General features: G+C 42.1%; 1 protein-coding gene across 3 annotated transcripts in view; it reads right to left on the bottom strand.

Moving 5' to 3' along the window:
- The window catches only part of rnf19b (ring finger protein 19B), a 178,594-nt gene that overhangs the window by 20,081 nt on the left and 140,466 nt on the right, over positions 1–18,047 (bottom strand). For all 3 annotated transcript variants that reach the window (XM_072548165.1, XM_072548166.1, XM_072548167.1), the window contains exon 3: positions 16,310–16,611. In XM_072548165.1, coding sequence (XP_072404266.1) covers positions 16,310–16,611 — 302 coding nt within the window. The remainder of the gene's footprint in view (positions 1–16,309; positions 16,612–18,047) is intronic.

The raw sequence follows: 18,047 nt of genomic DNA, 5'->3' as shown, positions 1-18,047 counted from the left end.
AGACCCTTCGATCCAACCCGTCCATGCCGACCAAATATCCCAACCCAATCTAGTCCCGGAGGATCTGTTTGGGAATTATCAAACACTAGGAAGGAAATTGAAGAACAAGTCCTTGAGGGTCCTGTCGAAGATTACTGCCCGAGCTACATGCTAATTGGCATAGGGATAAGAAATTTAGGGAAGTAAACACACGACTAAGAGATAGGTGTGGGAAAGAGGGATTCTATTTCATGGGATGTTGGCATCAGTTTTGGAACCGGGGCGATCTGTACCAATGGGACAGTCTCCACCTGAACCGATCTGGAACCAGTGTTCTGGCAAAAAGGATAAATAAGAGGTCACTAGGACTTTAAACTTGTAAGTTGGAGGGAAAAGAAAGGGAATGCAACAGGGAGTATGGAGTCAAGTAGAATGATAAGTAGCAGGTTAGCATGTGTGCAGGGTTTAAGTTCAAGGCAGACTAGGAATGAAGCAAAAAAAGGAGGGGGGGGGGTGAGGGGGGTTGGGAGTGTGCTCTTTTTCCTGGCAAGATACGCTAAATACTTGCCTGGCCTTCTGTCATGCAAAAGCTAGTTCCTTCTCAGCTATCTGTGTGAGCATGGAATTCAATGATCATGGAAACACTGATTCTCTGTAGCTTAGCCACCGAGGGTTTATAAAAGTATGCCCTCTCAGCTGCCCTCAAACATGTCTCAATCAAGCATTGCCGCTCTCCCTTCTGCTGCCTCCTACTGGCAGAGTAAGAAATAATTATCGCCCAGGCATAAGCCTTAGCAGTTTCCCAAAGAATGGATGGGTTAATAGCTGAACCTGAATTAATGGCTAAGAAAGATCTGAATTGATTAGAGAAATACTCAATGAACTTCCTATCCTTAAGAATAAAGGGATCCATTCACCAGTGTCCCAAACCTGTTATATTGCCCTTAATCTTAACCAATAAGTATACTGCTGCATGATCAGAGATAATAATATTCCAATTGTGCAGGATGCCACTGAATCTGAGAATGCTGCAGGGTAAGGAAGAGATCAATCCTATTGTGGCACTTGTGCGCGTTAGAGAAGAAAGTAAAATCCCTACCTGTGGGGTGGAGCTACCTCCAGACATCCACTAGTTCTAGTTCTGCACACAAATCCACTAATTGCTTAGATTGCAAAGGTGATATGGGGTGGGGGGGGGATTTTGGACACTCTCCGTCTACTGTGGGAACCACAGGACAATTGAAATCTCCCCCTATGATAATGTACTATTTTGCGAGGTTACTCAATTTGGAAAATACATTTACCAGGAATTTAAGGGGGTGCGCTGGGGACAATAAACGTTCAAAACACCATATTCTTCGCCATATATCAATGCTTTGAAGATTATGAACTTCCCGTGAATGGTCTTTAATATAATCTGGCAATTTAACAAGTACTCCTAGTGAGAAATAAACCCGATCAAGGTGCATCTCCTGCAATAGGACAATATCCACCCTCTCCTTTTTTAAGACTAGAGAGAACCTTTTTCCTCTTGACTGGTGAGTGGCTCCCCTTAATGTTTCAGGTACACCATTTAAGCACATCATTAGCCATAACACTCTGTGACAACATCTGAACTCAAGACAAGACAGGAAGAACTCTAATTACAAATCGCTGAGCATCAACGAAAGAAGACTCAGAGCCTAAAAACTACACAAACTATTACAACTAACAAACTCTCAAAACTTTCAAAATCTATGCACATAAAGAACCAAAAATATGAAATAAAATTCAAAGCGCTGATGGCACTCAATAGGGGAAGTTACTCCCATCCACTGGGGGCATTTACACATCCCAAAACCTTGTCTTCTGCCCCGCTACCGATATGGCAACCAGGGCAATTAAATACAAAACCAGCCTTTAGTCATCACAACCACCTTCGTAACTCCCTCCAGCTTGAGCCGCACCCCAGACACAAGCAAAAAAAAAAGAAATTTAGTGATGTTAACGAAGAAGTTAAAAGCAAGTATTCTACTCATCCCCAACTATAACTTAACAGTGGTTAAGAGCAGAAAAATCCAACAAACTTTCTTTAAGAAAACAAACATGATTATCTATATTCATCAAATCATCCAGCCTACTTTAGCACGTCCACAAAGTTTTTTCACTATCCCTGGACAGTCAAATGTGCGCGTGGATCCATTGAAAGCAATACAGATACCTTAAAAGAATACTGAATCCGAGTACCCTTAGTCTTCTCTTGATATCATCAAAGACTTCTTTTTCCTGAATCACTGCTGCTGAAAAGTCCTGAAAGAACATAATTCTGGAGCTCTTGTGAATCAAAGCGATTGGATCTCTCCCTGGGTTCTGGAGGCTGCTATAACTCTTTGCTTATCCCCGTAATTATGAAACCACACAAGGACGCTGTCCGAACCTGAGCTCTGCATTGCAACCCAATGAGTTCTCTCAATCTTCACCTGCCCCGCTTCAGCCTCTAAGCGAAGGAACCGCGGCAGATAGTTCTCAAAACAACTCACAGGCTGAGTGCCTTCCATCCCCTACAGCAGACCAACGACATGAACATTCTTCCTCCTGCCCCTATTCAAGGTCGTCAACTTGTTCAATTCAGGTACAGACTTGTTTATCAAAGGCTTGGATCTGCTCCTTAGAGGAATCAATCGCAATCTCTGCCACTGCAGTTTGGCGCTCTACCTCATCTGTTCTCTTTCTAAGGCTTTCAAGTTGCTGCTCATGTTTTTAAAGCAAGGCAGAGAGTGGGTCCAAACTACTGCTGAACATTTCTTCAATCATGGCCTCAATCATTTCACACAACTTTGCAAACTCCACGACCAGGGCCTGGTGAGTGACCAGGTCAGAGAGGGTCACAGTTGCAGCCGTGCTCGATGCTTCCAGTGTGCGTTGGGACCTACCCAATCCTTTCCTGTGCTTCGTCATTTTCACTCGACAAAATGGGATTAGTAAAGATTCTATAACTATTTTAGTTTTGAACTTTAAGTAAATGGCTTAGGTGGGGTGGGTTAGAGCACTCCTTCGCTTGTGCTGTGATGCAGTGCCCAGCAAAGCAGACCTTTCAGATTGCCGCCATCTTGAATCCCCTGCTATGTGATTTTTGACCTTATTATTCTCGTTTCAACATGGTTAAATTTTCTGAATTAAAATAACATACTCAGCCAGAAATTACCGGACAAGCAATAATGTGTGTAAGAATTAATTGCAAAATCAGTCAACAAATTCAGGGGATTAAGATACTAGCCAAGAGTTATAGATTTCCAGATTTCACTGGTTAATGCATGCCCTGCTTTTCACAAGCAACACCTTGTCCATAATCTGTTATTTTTGAGAACTTTTGGATTTGTACAGCGATTGTCCATTAAATATGCTGCAGAAAATGAATAGTACAGGTTATTGCTTTTAAAAAAAAATTAACTGTTAACTCTTTGCCAATTAATCACATTGGCCAGAAAGAGAATAATTTTGACTGTTTAATCTAACTAATGAATGTAATAAGTTGTTTTAGAGCTTACAAATGTTGAAATTTTTCTTAACTTTTTTTTTCTTTTCCATCCTGTTTCTTTTCTCTCTTCATTCTAACTTATTATTTATTCATTCACAGGATCTGAACATAGGACAGAGAACATAGAACAATACAGCGCAGAATAGGCCCCTCAGCACCCTACACTATCCCATCATCATAAATGTGCTTACCCAAGGATTGTTTAAATCTCCCTAACGTGGCTGAGTTAACTACATTGGCAGGCAGGCCATTCCACGCCCTCACCACTCTGAGTAAAGAACCTGCCTCTGACATCTGTCTTAAATCCATCACCCCTCAATTTGCAGCTATGTTCCCTCATACAGGCCGGCATCATTATCCTCGGAAAAAGACTCTCACTGTCCACCATAACAAATCTTCTGATCATCTTATATGTCTCTATTAAATCCCCTCTTAGTCTTCTTCTCTCTAATGAGAACAGACCCAAGTCCCTCAGCCTTTCCTTGTAAGGCCTTCCCTTGAGACCAGGCAACATCCTGGTAAATCTCCTCTGCACTTTTTCCAGTGTTTCCTGTAATGGGTGACCAGAACTGTACACAATACTCCAAGTGACACTGCACTAGTATTTTGTACAGTTGCAGCATGACATCACAGCTCCAGAACTCAATTCCTCTATCAATAAAACCTAACACACTGTATGCCTTCCTAACAGCACTATCAACCTGGGTGGCAACTTTCAGGGGTCTGTGTACATGGACACCAAGATCCCTCTGCACATCCACACTACCAAGAATCTTTCTCCTGACCCAGTAATCTACCTTCCTGCTGTTCTTCCCAAAGTGAATCACCTCACATTTATCTGCATTCAACTCCATTTGCCTCCTCTCAGCCCAATTCTGCAGTTTATCCAAAACCCCCTGCAACATTCTTCCACACTGCCCACCACTCCACCGACTTTCGTGCCATCTGCAAACTTACTGACCCACCCACCTATGCCTGCGTCCAAGCAGTTTATAAAAATAACAAACAGCATGTTCCCAAAAGAGATCCTTGTGGCACACCACTAGTAACTGGACGTCAAGCTGACTACTTTCCATCAACCACCACTCGCTGCCTTTTTACAGAAAGCCAGCTTCTAATTCAAACTGCTAAATCACCCTCAATCCCATGCTTCCAGATTTACTGCAAAAGTCTACCTTATCAAAGGCTTGACTGAAGTCCATGTACACCACGTCAACTGCCCTACCCTCATCCACATGCTTGGTCACCTTCTCGAAACATTCAATGAGGTTTGTGAGACACGACCTGCCCTTGACGAAACTATGTTGACTATCTGCAATTAAATTGTTGCTTGCTAGATGATTAGAAATCCTATCTCTTATAATCCTTTCCAAAAAATGTTTCCTACAACAGACATAAGGCTCACTGGTCTACAATTACCTGGGTCATCTCTACTGCCCTTTTTGAACAAGGGCACAACATTTGCAATCTTCCAGTCCTCTGGTACTAAACTTGAAGACAATGACGACTCAAAGATCAAGGCCAAAGGCTTTGCCATCTCCTCCCTAGCTTCCCAGAAAATCCTCTGATAAATCCCATCCCGCCCAGGGGACTTATCTACTTTCACAGCTTCTAGAATTGATAACACCTCCTCCTTACTAACCTCAATCCTTTCTAATCTAAAGACGTATCTCAGTCTTCTCTTCTACAATATTTTACTTTTCCTGAGCGAAAACAAATGAGAAATATTTGTTTAGCACCTCTCCGATCTCCACAGGGTCCACACACAACTTCCCACTTCTGTCCTTGACTGGCCCTATTCCTACCCTAGTCATCCTTTTATTCCTCAAATACGTATAGAAAGCTTTATGGTTCTCCTTTATTCTACCTGCTAAAGACTGCTCATGCTCCCTCCTTGCTCTTCTTAACTCTCTTAAAATCCTTCCTAGCTAATCTGTAACTCCCCATTGCCTCATCTGAACCATCTCGTCTCAACATCACATAAGCCTCCCTCTTCCGCTTAGCAAGAGATACAATTTCTTTAGTAAACCTTACCTTATCATTTCCTCCCTGCCTGACGGGGACATACCTATCAGGGACATGCAATATCTGTTCCTTAAACCAGCTCCACATTTTAACTGTCCCCATCCCCTGCATTTTGTTATCCCATTCTATGCCTCCTAAGTCTTGTCTAATCACATTATAATTGCCCTTCCCCCATCTATAACTATTGCCCTGTGGCATGTACCTATCCCTTTCCATCCCTAAACTAAATGTAACCGAATTGTGGTCACTCTCTCCAAAGTGCTCACCAACCACTAAATCAAACACCTGGCCTGATTCGTTACCAAGTACCAGATTCAGTGCGACCTCCCCTCTTGTTGGCCCTTCGACATATTGTGTCAGGAAACCCTGCTGCACACATTCGACAAAAACTGATCCATCCGGCATACTAGAGTTATAGCATTTCCAGTCAATGTTGGGGAAGTTAAATATCCCCATAATAACCCTGGTGTTCCTTTCACTCCTACCCTGAATCGTTTTGCTAATCCTCTACTCCATATCCCGGGTACTTTGCAGAGGCCTATAAAAAACTCCCAGTGGTGTCACCTCTCCTCTCCTGTTTCTAACCTCAGCCCATACCACCTGAGGAAACGAGTTCTAGTTAGAAGCCCTTTCAGACGCCATTATACTGTCCTTGACTAACAGAGCCACACCTACCCCTCTTTTATCACTTTCCCTGATCCTAATAAAAGATCTAAACCCTGGAACCTGCAACATCCATTCCTGACCCTGCTCTCTCCATGTCTCCGAAATGGCCACAACATCGAAGTCCCAGGTCCCTATCCATGCTACAAGCTCACCTACCTTATTCCGGATACACCTTGTGTTGAAGTAGACACACTTCAAACCAGCTTGCTGTCTGCCAGTACACTCCGGTGACCGTGAAATCCTGTCCATATCCTCCCTACTCACATCCTCCTGTGCACAGGTTCCCATCCCACTGCTGCTTGTGAACAGGCAACATGGTGGCACAGTGGTTAGCACTTTCACCTCAGAGCACCAGGAATCCAAGTTCAATTCCAGCCTCAGGTGACTGCCTATGTGGAGTTTGCATGTTCTCCCACTGTCTGCATGGTTCCCACCGGGTGCTCCAGTTTCCTCCCACAGTCCAAAGATGTGCAGGTTAGGTGGACTGGCCAAGCTAAACTGTTAGATGGAAGTGGGTACTGCAGATGCTGGAGAAGCACAGCAGGTCAGGCAGCATCTGGGTAGCAGGGAAAAAAACAATTAAAAAAAAAAAAATAAAAAAAAAAAATCGATGTTTCGGGCAAAACGCCCTTCATCAGGAATTACTTTAGATTCCAGCCAACATGTCAGGATGGAGACTCTTCCCTCTTCACAGATGCTGTGTCGTCTGCAGATTATGGCTAATATTGTGTGTGTCCTTTACATGGGTCAACTTTAAATCAAGTTTTGCTGATCTGAGGATATCTGAGGATATTGCCTGATACGGAGGGTGCTAGCTATGAAGAGAGGTTGAGTAGATTAGGATTATTTTCATTAGAAAGATGGAGGTTGAGGGGAGACCTATAGAGATCTACAAAACCCCAATGATACAAAGTTTTGACAATCAAAAGTCTAAAGTCACCTTGTCCTGCATGGTACACTTATCATAAGTCATGTCTCCAATTGCTCAGATTACATCTCAAATTATTATTTTGTAAGAAATGAGTTATTATACTTCTCTTTACTAAGTCACTCACAACCGCAGTTCCAGTCATTCATAACTTGGTAGTTTTGTAATACATTTTACTCTTGCAAGATAAACTAAATTAAGCATCCCTTTCTAGGTTGCCAACACATTACTGTTTCTTTAGACTTTCAATATGTATCAGACCCATATTGCAAGTAGCGTTTAAATGCAAAAGCAATCCATCGAAACTGAAGTCAATTTCACAGATCGTCCAACCAAAATTGTTGTATAATTAAGAAGTGTTAGTCGTTTTGTTTTTACAATTAGTAATGTTAGTAGAAATACCAGACCAATATGATCTAAGTAACACAGACCTGTCCCTGAATAAGTATTAACTTTGTAACCTGCTCAGAACAATGCCATCTGTCATCGTATCTCCATAACTCACTCGAAATGATGGAAAGATTATAACATTAATTAGTCCTTAGTAACAGTCTCTTGTGACTTGAATAAGCTGCAGGACATCAAATAGTTTCTTCCTATAATCTGCTGCTTTTTATCTCTTTGAAACTTCCTTATACACCACCTATTTCTATAACGCTGTACTAACTTTTACTTAGGTCTGCTATCTTGCACTAATGTATGGATTTATCATTTTAAATACATATTATATAGGGCCACTGCCCCCTTTAAGAAACTTACAATCAAAACAGCACTTCTGTGAAAACTCAATAAATGAATGTGTAGAAACTGTCAAAACCAGCTATGGTGGATGACTTCTCACGTCCCAGCTTCAGGTGATCAGTTTAATATCCTCTACTTTTTTTTTTAATTTAGAACACATAGGATTTCTCACTTATTTAGATCTTATAGTCTGGTATTTTTACTAACATTACTAACTGTCAAGACAAAAGGACTAAACACCTCTTAATTATGCAAGCTCAGACCGGACAGACATTCTAATCCCATCAGAAATAACAGCTGCATTTAGTAAGTATTTAACCTATCTCCTGCTTCCCCAGGATAGATGTCATGCAAACTGGTGTACAATAGATACAACTACATGACACTATAGGGCTAAAATTTTAATGTATATAAAACAGTGTATAAAAGAGGATATTGTAAAAGCTGTACTTTGGATTCCATCACTACCTCAAACTGTGTCATCAGAGGCTCAATAAAGAGGTTATTTTCACCACACACTAATCTCGGTCATTACTGTCCACGATCCCACTCCTACATTTGAAATAATAGCATCTCCTACCATCCACTCCTGAGGAACCCTGAATCATGGATTGATCCTCAGACTGCAGGAAACCTGGCAGCTAAAAGGAGGCAAGGAGTGTTGCACAGAACAGGTAAATACTTTATCAACACTGCTCCAGACCACGAAAATTGCTTCCTCCTTTACCCACTAAGCAACTCCATTAAACCCTCCAGAAATCCCAGGTTCCAACCACTTGGGAACCAATTAGGAGAAAGTGAGGACTGCAGATGCTGGAGATCAGAGCTGAAGAATGTGTTGCTGGAAAAGTGCAGCAAGTCAGGCAGCATCCAAGGAGCAGGAGAATCGATGTTTCGGGCATAAGCCCTTCTTCAGGAATGAGGAAGGTGTGCCAAGCAGGCTAAGATAAAAGGCAGGCAGGAGGGACTTGGGGGAGGGGCGTTGGGAATGCAATAGGTGGAAGGAGGTTAAGGGGAGGGTGATAGGGCGGAGAGGGGGTGGGGGCGGAGAGGTTTCAGGCAGAGGAAATGACCTGGGGAGTGCCTCATCTTCCACCTAGGAACCCTCCAACCACAAGGGATGAATGCAGATTTCTTCAGCTTCCTCATTTCCTCTCCCACCACCTTATCTCAGTCCCAACCCTCTGACTCAGCACTGCCTTCTTGACCTGCAATCTTCTTCCTGACCTCTCCGCCCCCACCCCCTCTCCAGCCTATCACCCTCACCTTAACCTCCTTCCACCTATCGCATTCCCAACACCCCTCCCCCAAGTCCCTCCTCCCTACTTTTATTCTTAGCCTGCTTGGCACACCCTCCTCATTCCTGAAGAAGGGCTTATGCCAGAAACGTTGATTTGCCTGCTCCTTGGATGCTGCCTGACCTGCTGCGCTTTTCCAGCAACACATTTTTCAGCACTTGGAAACCAATGTCTTCCACAGACTCCCTGGATTCAGCACCAGCCTTCACCCTCTATTTCTCTGGTCTCCTGTGGTCATCTTTCACAATGTCTAGACCCTTCAGGTATTAAACTCCTCTGCTGATCGATCTGTCTGCTCCATCAATGGCTTCCCAGACCCTAAATTCTTAAAAGAGTTTCCAAATTATGTGCCACCCCAACCGTTCCTGCTATCCTGTAACCCACCTTCTAAATTACTCATCTCTCCTTCCTGTCTTCACTGACTGCAGCCTGCTCTCAAACAGACCTACATGTGCCTTTCCTGGCATCTACATGAAAAATGTTTCTATTTGAGGAGACACCAAGCTTATTTCACAAAAGGTGCCTTTAAATTATTGGCCAAATCCCAAAGGCCACCTTACATTCAGACCTATAACTACATCCGTCAGAGCTTGGTTGGATCAATAGGTGGGAAGTCTCTTAGCAACAGAATCAGAGGTAGGTGTGTGGGTAGAGGGAAGATTAGTTATCTTGGTGTCACTCCACAAACAGTTGCCGTAAAAGCAATGCTTTTGGAAGTTTTCAGCAGTTTCACAGATGCACTTGAAAGACTTTGAAACTTCCGGTTAAATTTTCCAGTGTGAGCAGGTACATGCACAAGATTAATGAATCGCCCACACAGTTATGCTCTTAGTCTTCTACTGTGTTTATGTCAGACCAACATGAAAAACCAGACTTAAAAAATATGAAACTATCTGGATTAATTCCTTTCCCAAGGGAAATAGGGTGATTTAAATGAATCAAAATAAGATACAAGCACACTATTTATCCAACCCTCTACCATACTATAGCATTAGTAATCTTTCTCACACACAGTTTTTCTTCAACTCATTCTTGGGATGTGGGCATCACTGGCTTGGTCAGCAATTATTGCCCATCCCTAGTTGCCCTTGAGCAAGTGATGGTGAGCTGCCTTTTTTAACTGCTCCGGTCCATTTGGTGTAGGTAGACTCACAAATGCTATTAAGGAGGAATGTTCAGGATTATGACCCAGCAACAATGAGGGAATGGCAATATATTTCCAAGTCCAAGGCATGGGAGGGGGTGGTGTGTGTGTGTGAGAAAGATGGTGGGGGAGAGGTGGGAGTGGGGAGGTAGTGGTGGAGCGAAGAGACCTGCAGCTGATGGTGTTCCAGTGTTTGGTGTTTTTGTTGCCCTTGTTAGATTAGATTACTTACAGTGTGGAAACAGGCCCTTCGGCCCAACAAGTCCACACCGACCCGCCGAAGCAAAACCCACCAAGACCCATTCCCCTACATTTACCCCTTCACCTAACATTTAACTTGGCCAATTCACCTGACCTGCACATTTTTGGACTGTGGGAGGAAACCGGAGCACCCGGAGGAAACCCACGCAGACACGGGAGAACGTGCAAACTGCACACAGAGTCGCCTGAGATGGGAATTGAACCCGGGTCTCAGGCGCTGTGAGGCTGCAGTGCTAACCACCGTGCCGCTGGTAGCGGTCATGGGTTCAGAAAGATTCTGTCTATAGAAGCTTGGTGAATTTCTGCAGTGCAGCTTGTAGATTTGACACACTGCTGCTACTAAGCATCAGTTGGGGAGCAAGTGAATGTAGTGCCAAATCAAACAGGCTAATTTGACCAGGATAGTGTCAAACCTCAAGTGTTATTGGAGCTTCACTCATCCAGGCAAATAGGAATATTGTATCACACATCTGACTTGTGCCCGGTGGATGGTGGTCAGGCTATAGAGAGTCAGGAGAGGAGTTACCCACTGTAGGATTCCTAGCCCCTGACCCACTCTAGTAGTCACAATATTTATACTGTGACAGTGACAGTAATGTCATTGAAAGTCACCTCTTGTCGGAAATGTCACTGCCTGGCACTTGTTTGGAACAAATGTCAAGGCCTGGGCTCCAAGTGGCAAGTGACATCGTACAAGGGCTTGCTACAATTGACTGGTTCTGTATTGAAGGAGCCTTAAATCAGGCAGAACATGAGTGAGGTTGCCCACTTCTGACCTAATAATGGAGGGAAGGTCATTGGTGAAGCAGTTAAAGATAGTTGGGCTAAGGACATTACCTCAAGGAATTGTTGCAGAGATGTCCTGCAGCTGATAGGACTGATCTCCAACAACCAGAACGATCTTACTTTATGCCAGGTATGAATCCAAGCATCAGAGAGATTCCCTGTGGTTTCCCATTGACTTCAGTTTTGTGGGAGCTCCTTAAATCTGAGCTCACCTCTGGAATTCAGCCCTTTTGACCATGTTTGTACCGAGGCTGTAATGGCCCTGGCAGAATCCAAACTGGGCATCACTGAGTAGGTTATTGCTGAGATGCAGCTGCTAGATAGCACTGTTGAAGACACCTTCCATCACATTACTGATGATAGAGAGCAGACTGATTGGGGAAGTAACTGACTGGGTTGAATTTGACCTACTTTCTGCGTACAGGACATACCTGTGCAATTTTCTACATTATGAGGTAGGTGTCAAGGTTGCAGTTGTACTGGAACAGCGTGGCTATGGGCACAGCTGGTTCTGCAGCATGTCTATTATTATTTCTTGAGTGTTGTCAGGGCGCCTAGCTTTTTGCAGGATCCAATGCCTCCAAGTGTATCTGTGAGTATCTGTGATACTGGGGCTTTCTGTAAGAGGTGGAGGTAGATCATCCACTCGGCATTTCTGACTGAAGTCTGTGTTAGATGCTTCGGCATTACAGTTTGGGCTCTCCCATTGAAGAGGAGGATATTTGCGGACTCTACTCCTCCAGTGAGTTGTTTAACTGCCCATTACCATCTATGACTGGATGTGGCAGGACTGCAGAGCATACATCTGATCCATTTGTTGTGGAATCACTTTGCACTTTCCATTACTTGCTGTTTGTACTTTTGGCATGGAAGTAGTCCCGTTTTGTCTTTTCAACAGATTGTCATCTAATTTTGATATACGTAGAGTTCCTCCTGCATGCTTCACTGCACTTCATTCTGATTAGAAGCATCTTTTTGATTTTTAAAATCAGTCATGATTTATCATGAGATTAACATAAATTGCATTCCAAAAGTTAGGCTTTGACCAACTGACCCACTGCTTCAACTAGCATTCTCTCTTTAATTTCACTCCCTTTTTAAATGTTTAATATTCAAATAATTATCAATTTCTTTTAGATGTCACAGACTGAATCTCATTAAACGCTGATAGGAAACACAGGGAAAGGTGGAGGTTATTTAGCACCTTCAGCCATCCAGTAAGGCCGATACATGACCCAGTTCCATGGCCTCAAAAGCTTCAATACTAGGCTAATGAAAATCCACCGGTCTTAGATTTAAAAATTAATAATTGACCAAGCTGCTATTTGTAGATGAGATTTCCAAGTTCCTTCTATCCAGGTGTACAAATGCTTCCTAATTTCACTCCCAAAGCTCCTAATTTTTCAGCTGTGTTCCCTAGTTTCCCAAGCAGCTGAAACAGCTTCCTATGAACCCAGCAGATCCCCTTCACCCCTCATTTCCAAAGAACACAATTCTAGTTTGTGTATCTCTTCTTGTAATTTAACCCTTTTGATTTCTTTGCCTCTCACTTTTCTTAAGGTGCAAAATGACAAGTGCAATTTTCCAAACTAGAACAGTAGCTTTTTGATTGAGAATATTTTGCAAGATCAAATTTAAGACATCTGTAATGTCCTCACCTACTTCATTTAAAACTCTTAGATGAAACTCATCTAGTCCTAGAGGTTTGTAACTCTCTCCCGCCAGCATTTTCTTCAATATTGTTGATTTACTTATGTTATGATGAGCCCCTGGCCATAACGTGTAGGAGCAGAAGGAGGCCATTCAGTCCATCAAATCAGCTGTGTCAATGAGATTGTGGCTGATCTGATAATCCTCAACTCCACTTTCCTGCCTTATCTCCATAACCCTTGACCCTTGCTGATTAGAATAAGGATATTCAGGGTTGACATAACAACCCGGTCTCTGTAGCCCGCTGTGGTAAAGAATTCCACAGGTTCACAATCCCCGGACAGAAGAAATTTCTCCTCCTCTCCGTCCTAACTGGGTGACTAGACTCTCCCATAAGGAGAAACAACCTTGTTGCATATACTCTGTCAAGCTTCTAAGAATCTTATAACATGCCCCAATAAAGGACTCACTCATTTTTCTAAACGCCAATCAGTACAATTCCAACTTACTCAACCTCTCCTCATAAGAAAATGCCTCCTTAACCAGGATCAACCTAACGAACCTTTTCTGGACTACCTTCAATGTCATCATACCTTTCCTTGGATAAGGGAACCAAAGCTTTTCACAACATTCTAGGCATGATCCAACTAGTGATTTGAATATTTGAGAAAGACCTCCCTATTTAAACTCCATTCCCTTTGGATGAACACCATTGCCCATTTGCCTTCCCTATTACCGACTGAATGTGGATGCTAGCTTTTTGTGAATCATGCACAAAATCCCCCAAATCCTTTGATGTTGCAGTCTTTCTGCATTTGAATAATATTCAGCTCCTCTATTCTCCCTGCCTACCTGCAAAACCTCACATTTTCCCACATTATATTCCATCTGTTAAGTTTAGCCCGCTCACTTTACCTAACTGCAGGCTCTGCCATCCTCACCACTAGCCTTCCCAGCTATTTTTGTGTCATTCACAAACTTGGCAATAGTACATTCACATCCCTCATTCAAGTCATTAATTTATATACTGTAAGTATTTGTGGCCCCAGCACTGATTCCTGTGGCACTCCACTAATTACAGGTTGCCATCCTGTCCCCTCTATCCCAACTCTTTGATTTCTATTAGTTAGCCAATCCTCTATCCAAGGTAATATACTATCCCTAAAGCCATTAGGTTACCTAATCAGTTAGGGGCCAACGTATGGTACAATAAACCTTTTAGAAATAACAGTTGTTTGGGCCACACTGTCCCTAATTCAATATTAGTTTCCTCGGAATGTCTTCTATTGTAAATACAGATGAAGTGTAATCACTTAACATTCCTGCAATCACCACTCTTTAAAGGATACACTTTATTCTTGACCACATTCTTCCACTTAAATTAGTTGTAGAAGTTTGCATGGATTTTGTTAGCTCTGTCAGGTTTCTTTCATATGTCTATTATGTAGCCCTCAGTGTCCAATTTTTCACTGCTTGCTGTTCTTTGTATTTCCCATTGGACAGTTTTTTTCTTCTTATTTTTACATGCTTTCATCTTTTCACTTCCCGTTGTCTCTTAACTTTTATTTTTGTCATCCAAGGTTGTTTTTTTTGTCTTGGGAAGTAGAGTTCTTGTTCCCAAGGATATAAACAATTCTGAATGATGTCAAAATTATTTTTTTAACATCTTCCTCTAGCCTTCTGCCAGTTTACCTATTACTGCTCAGGATTCTGGGTTTAAAGTGAGCTTCTACCCCTGAGCAGCCTAACAATCTAGTGCGGATTAGTGGGCTGTGAATGTCACAGCTTTGAGAACAGCCATTAAACATCTCTACTGCAGGTGAAGAAAGGAAGGGTCAAAATGTCTACCACTCTCAGTGCTGCCAGCAAGCAACTGTTGAAAGAAACCAGGACAGAAGAATTTCAACTGGATCTAAATCCAAGAATCACAAAATCAACCATTTAACTACCAACATTAACCCTACCAGTAACAACCACTGTAATGGCTACAATGTCTTTCCAGCTACTCTTCACAAACTACTCAGTGACCCACTTCTTGTTTTAAACCTTTATCTTTTTGCTTGAAATTGCTTCTTATTCCTAATTTGCATACATGTGTTGTGTTATTATTTCTTATGTTCATTACCAATATACTTAACTCTTTTGTGAACTCAAGAAAGCCTGGTTAAATTGGCTCCTTTCAAAACCAAAATTCCTTTGTCTTGGAAACAAGGCATGTGCAAGAGAAAAGATCCAATTTAAATTAACCTTGTTGTGAACAACTGAGGAGTCAGTTGGACAAAAGGAGGAGAACCGGTTCATCCTTTGTCACCTGAGAGCTTGACAATCTCACCTGGTTACTAGTTTGTAATAACATTTATTTATGGATAACTTATTTCCATATGGTTTATTGCTTTTTTACTTAACTACTCGACTAATAATAAACACAATCACTATCCGCTAAAAAAACAAACAAATTAAATACATATTCGATAACATTCTGGCCACTCCATGCTCTCTGCTAACTGTGATTTCACTTTGAGTTTTAACAAACTTTTCCAATAACAATTTCACTAACAATGTTTGAGAAATAGAATGCAAACTTTTCCATGTTTATGCCCTTGTTGCTGGTTCACCAACAGGAGCAATCAATCTATTGTTACTTTCCCTTAAAAAGTTTCCATGATTCTGTTAGATTCCCTATCCCCCTTCTTGGTTCCAGTCAAAAAGAGTTCCAATTTTTCAAAGCTTGCTCATAATTATAACTTCTTTTTTGGGGTCATTCTAGTTTACCCTCCATAGGATCTGCCATACCTCCAGTAAAATCTTCTCTCTTTCGGTAATTACCCAATTCTCTTCGGAAAGCCAGAATTGAATTTGTCTCTTCCACATGCTTTGGCATGTTAAAAATCACAACACCAGGTTTTAGTCCAACAGGTTTATTTGGAAACACTAGCTTTCGGAGCGCCGTTCCTTCATCGGGTGGTTCATCAGCAGCGGTCCAAAAGCTAGTACTTCCAAATAAACCTGTTGGACTATAACCTGGTGTTGTGTGATTTTAAACTTGGTCCACCCCAATCCAACACCAGCACCTCCAAGCCATACTTTGGCATGGTATTCCAGAGCCTAAACATTCACGGAGTGAAAAAAAAGGGTTCTCCTCATCTCACTGCTAACTTTTCTGCCAATCACTTTGAAATTGGTTCTTAATATTTCCACCTCATCCAGTCTGACTAGGTACCTTCAATGAGTTTGAACACATCTGTCAATTGCAGCAATTAAATTATATGGTCAGTAAACGGATGGTCTTTTTAAAAACAGGAACACACACGTACCCACAGTCTGGGGCAGGACACCATCGACAGTCAGGGTCAGAAGCCAGGTACCGACGTAACATAAATTCCTCATATTTCTCCATCAGCGCCTGATCGTTCAATATCATCCGGATATCATATGGATTTAGCCGCTCAGAGCACTCAGGACAGCTGATATTCACGCGGCTCTCTGTGATTTCAATGCGCAGGTACTGGCGCAAACAGTCAAGGCAGGAGCGGTGGTGGCACGTCATAATTTCAGGCACATTCTCCTGCGGATGACGCACTAAACAGAGGGGACATTCCAGAAAGCCGGACAACACCTTGAACAAGAACAAACATGAGATAATCAGTTGTCACAAATTCTTTATTGTTTCTGTCTGCTAATAGGTTTCTCTATGAGTTCAATCATAAATAGACAGAAGAATTGAACTAAAGCGAACAAGAAGATCCAGTGTTTCAGCTGCATGTTCAGTTCGTTCATTTTAGTCACAGCCACCTGAAGGGTGTTATAAATGGTGACATTGTCTATGGTGGAAAAAGAACTCTGCCATGATTCCTACTCCTGATCAGCTAATAATGATACCTACTTCAAAAAGATGCTCGTGGGTCAATACCAGGTACAGTGACCCCAAATCCTGGCTGTGATTTTCCCCTTGGGTCTGGCAAGCCCTTCTTCTCTCTGTCCATGATTACACTTGAAGAATTTAACCCCACAATGTCATGGACTGGTTGTTTGAAGAACAGAAGAGGACAGAAAACTAGAGAAAGAAAACTGTACACTAGCGGATGCATAAGAAAATGTCTTCAGACACATCTAACCTCAGAAGCCAGATTTCTTCAGTTCCATCTTCAGTGTAATCATTCAACACACTCAAAGTACACTACAACACCTTATGACGGTGTCAGTTTAAGGAACCTACTAAAATTTAGTATCTTATTTAACAAATATGGGGTAAAGAACATAAATAATGAACACAGTGACTCGTTCAATGCCAGAGTTGCAGACACTGCTTCCAGACAGTCATTGCTAATTTGTAATGTTATGTTGAGGTATCAGTTATCAAGACCAGTGCAGCTCTGACCTCAAATTCACCAACTTTTTCTAACATGGTGACAAATGATGATAAGGCTGATGATAATGGTGGCACCAAATGAGCATCAACCTGTGCTGCAAAAATATGCACCTGAAGAGATGCTCTGGCAGTGCTTGATATGAATTAACATTAGTTTATGAACAATAGAATTGGAAAGTAATGTCAGATATGCGCACATTTCCACATAACTTTCATTTGCCCAGATATAAAACCAAAAGAAGTTATTAATCCAAATTAAGAAAAAAAGATTCTATACATTTTATGAAGTAAGAACAATTAGGAGACATAACAGAATCCTGGCCTGTTAAGTCTTGCCCATCTGGTTGTCAAGTACCAGCTTCATGGGTTTTAAGAGCTCCCGAACTCTTTGTATTGATAATTCACTGTCTAATAGTTCCTTAATGTTGGCGGCTGTGTTGAAGCAACTCATTGATATTAAATGGTGCACGATTCAACAGGGAGGCCTCCTAATTATTCATGGTTCTGTAACCACATGCCTTTTCCCTTCTCCTTTCACACCTCTCCCCAAAATTTGCTCCCATATATTGATGCTGGCCCAATCATCAACAGTTGCTCAATTCAACCCAACTCTTTGTGAGAAGCTTCTGTCTAGTCCAATTCACACCTCACCAGTGACATAGCAGCTCTTTAAATGGACAAGT

This window comes from Chiloscyllium punctatum, chromosome 27 (genome assembly GCF_047496795.1).
Source record: "Chiloscyllium punctatum isolate Juve2018m chromosome 27, sChiPun1.3, whole genome shotgun sequence".
NCBI lineage: Eukaryota > Metazoa > Chordata > Chondrichthyes > Orectolobiformes > Hemiscylliidae > Chiloscyllium > Chiloscyllium punctatum.
The sequence above is the reverse complement of the archived record's forward strand: the minus strand, read 5'-3'. Positions and strand labels throughout refer to the sequence as shown.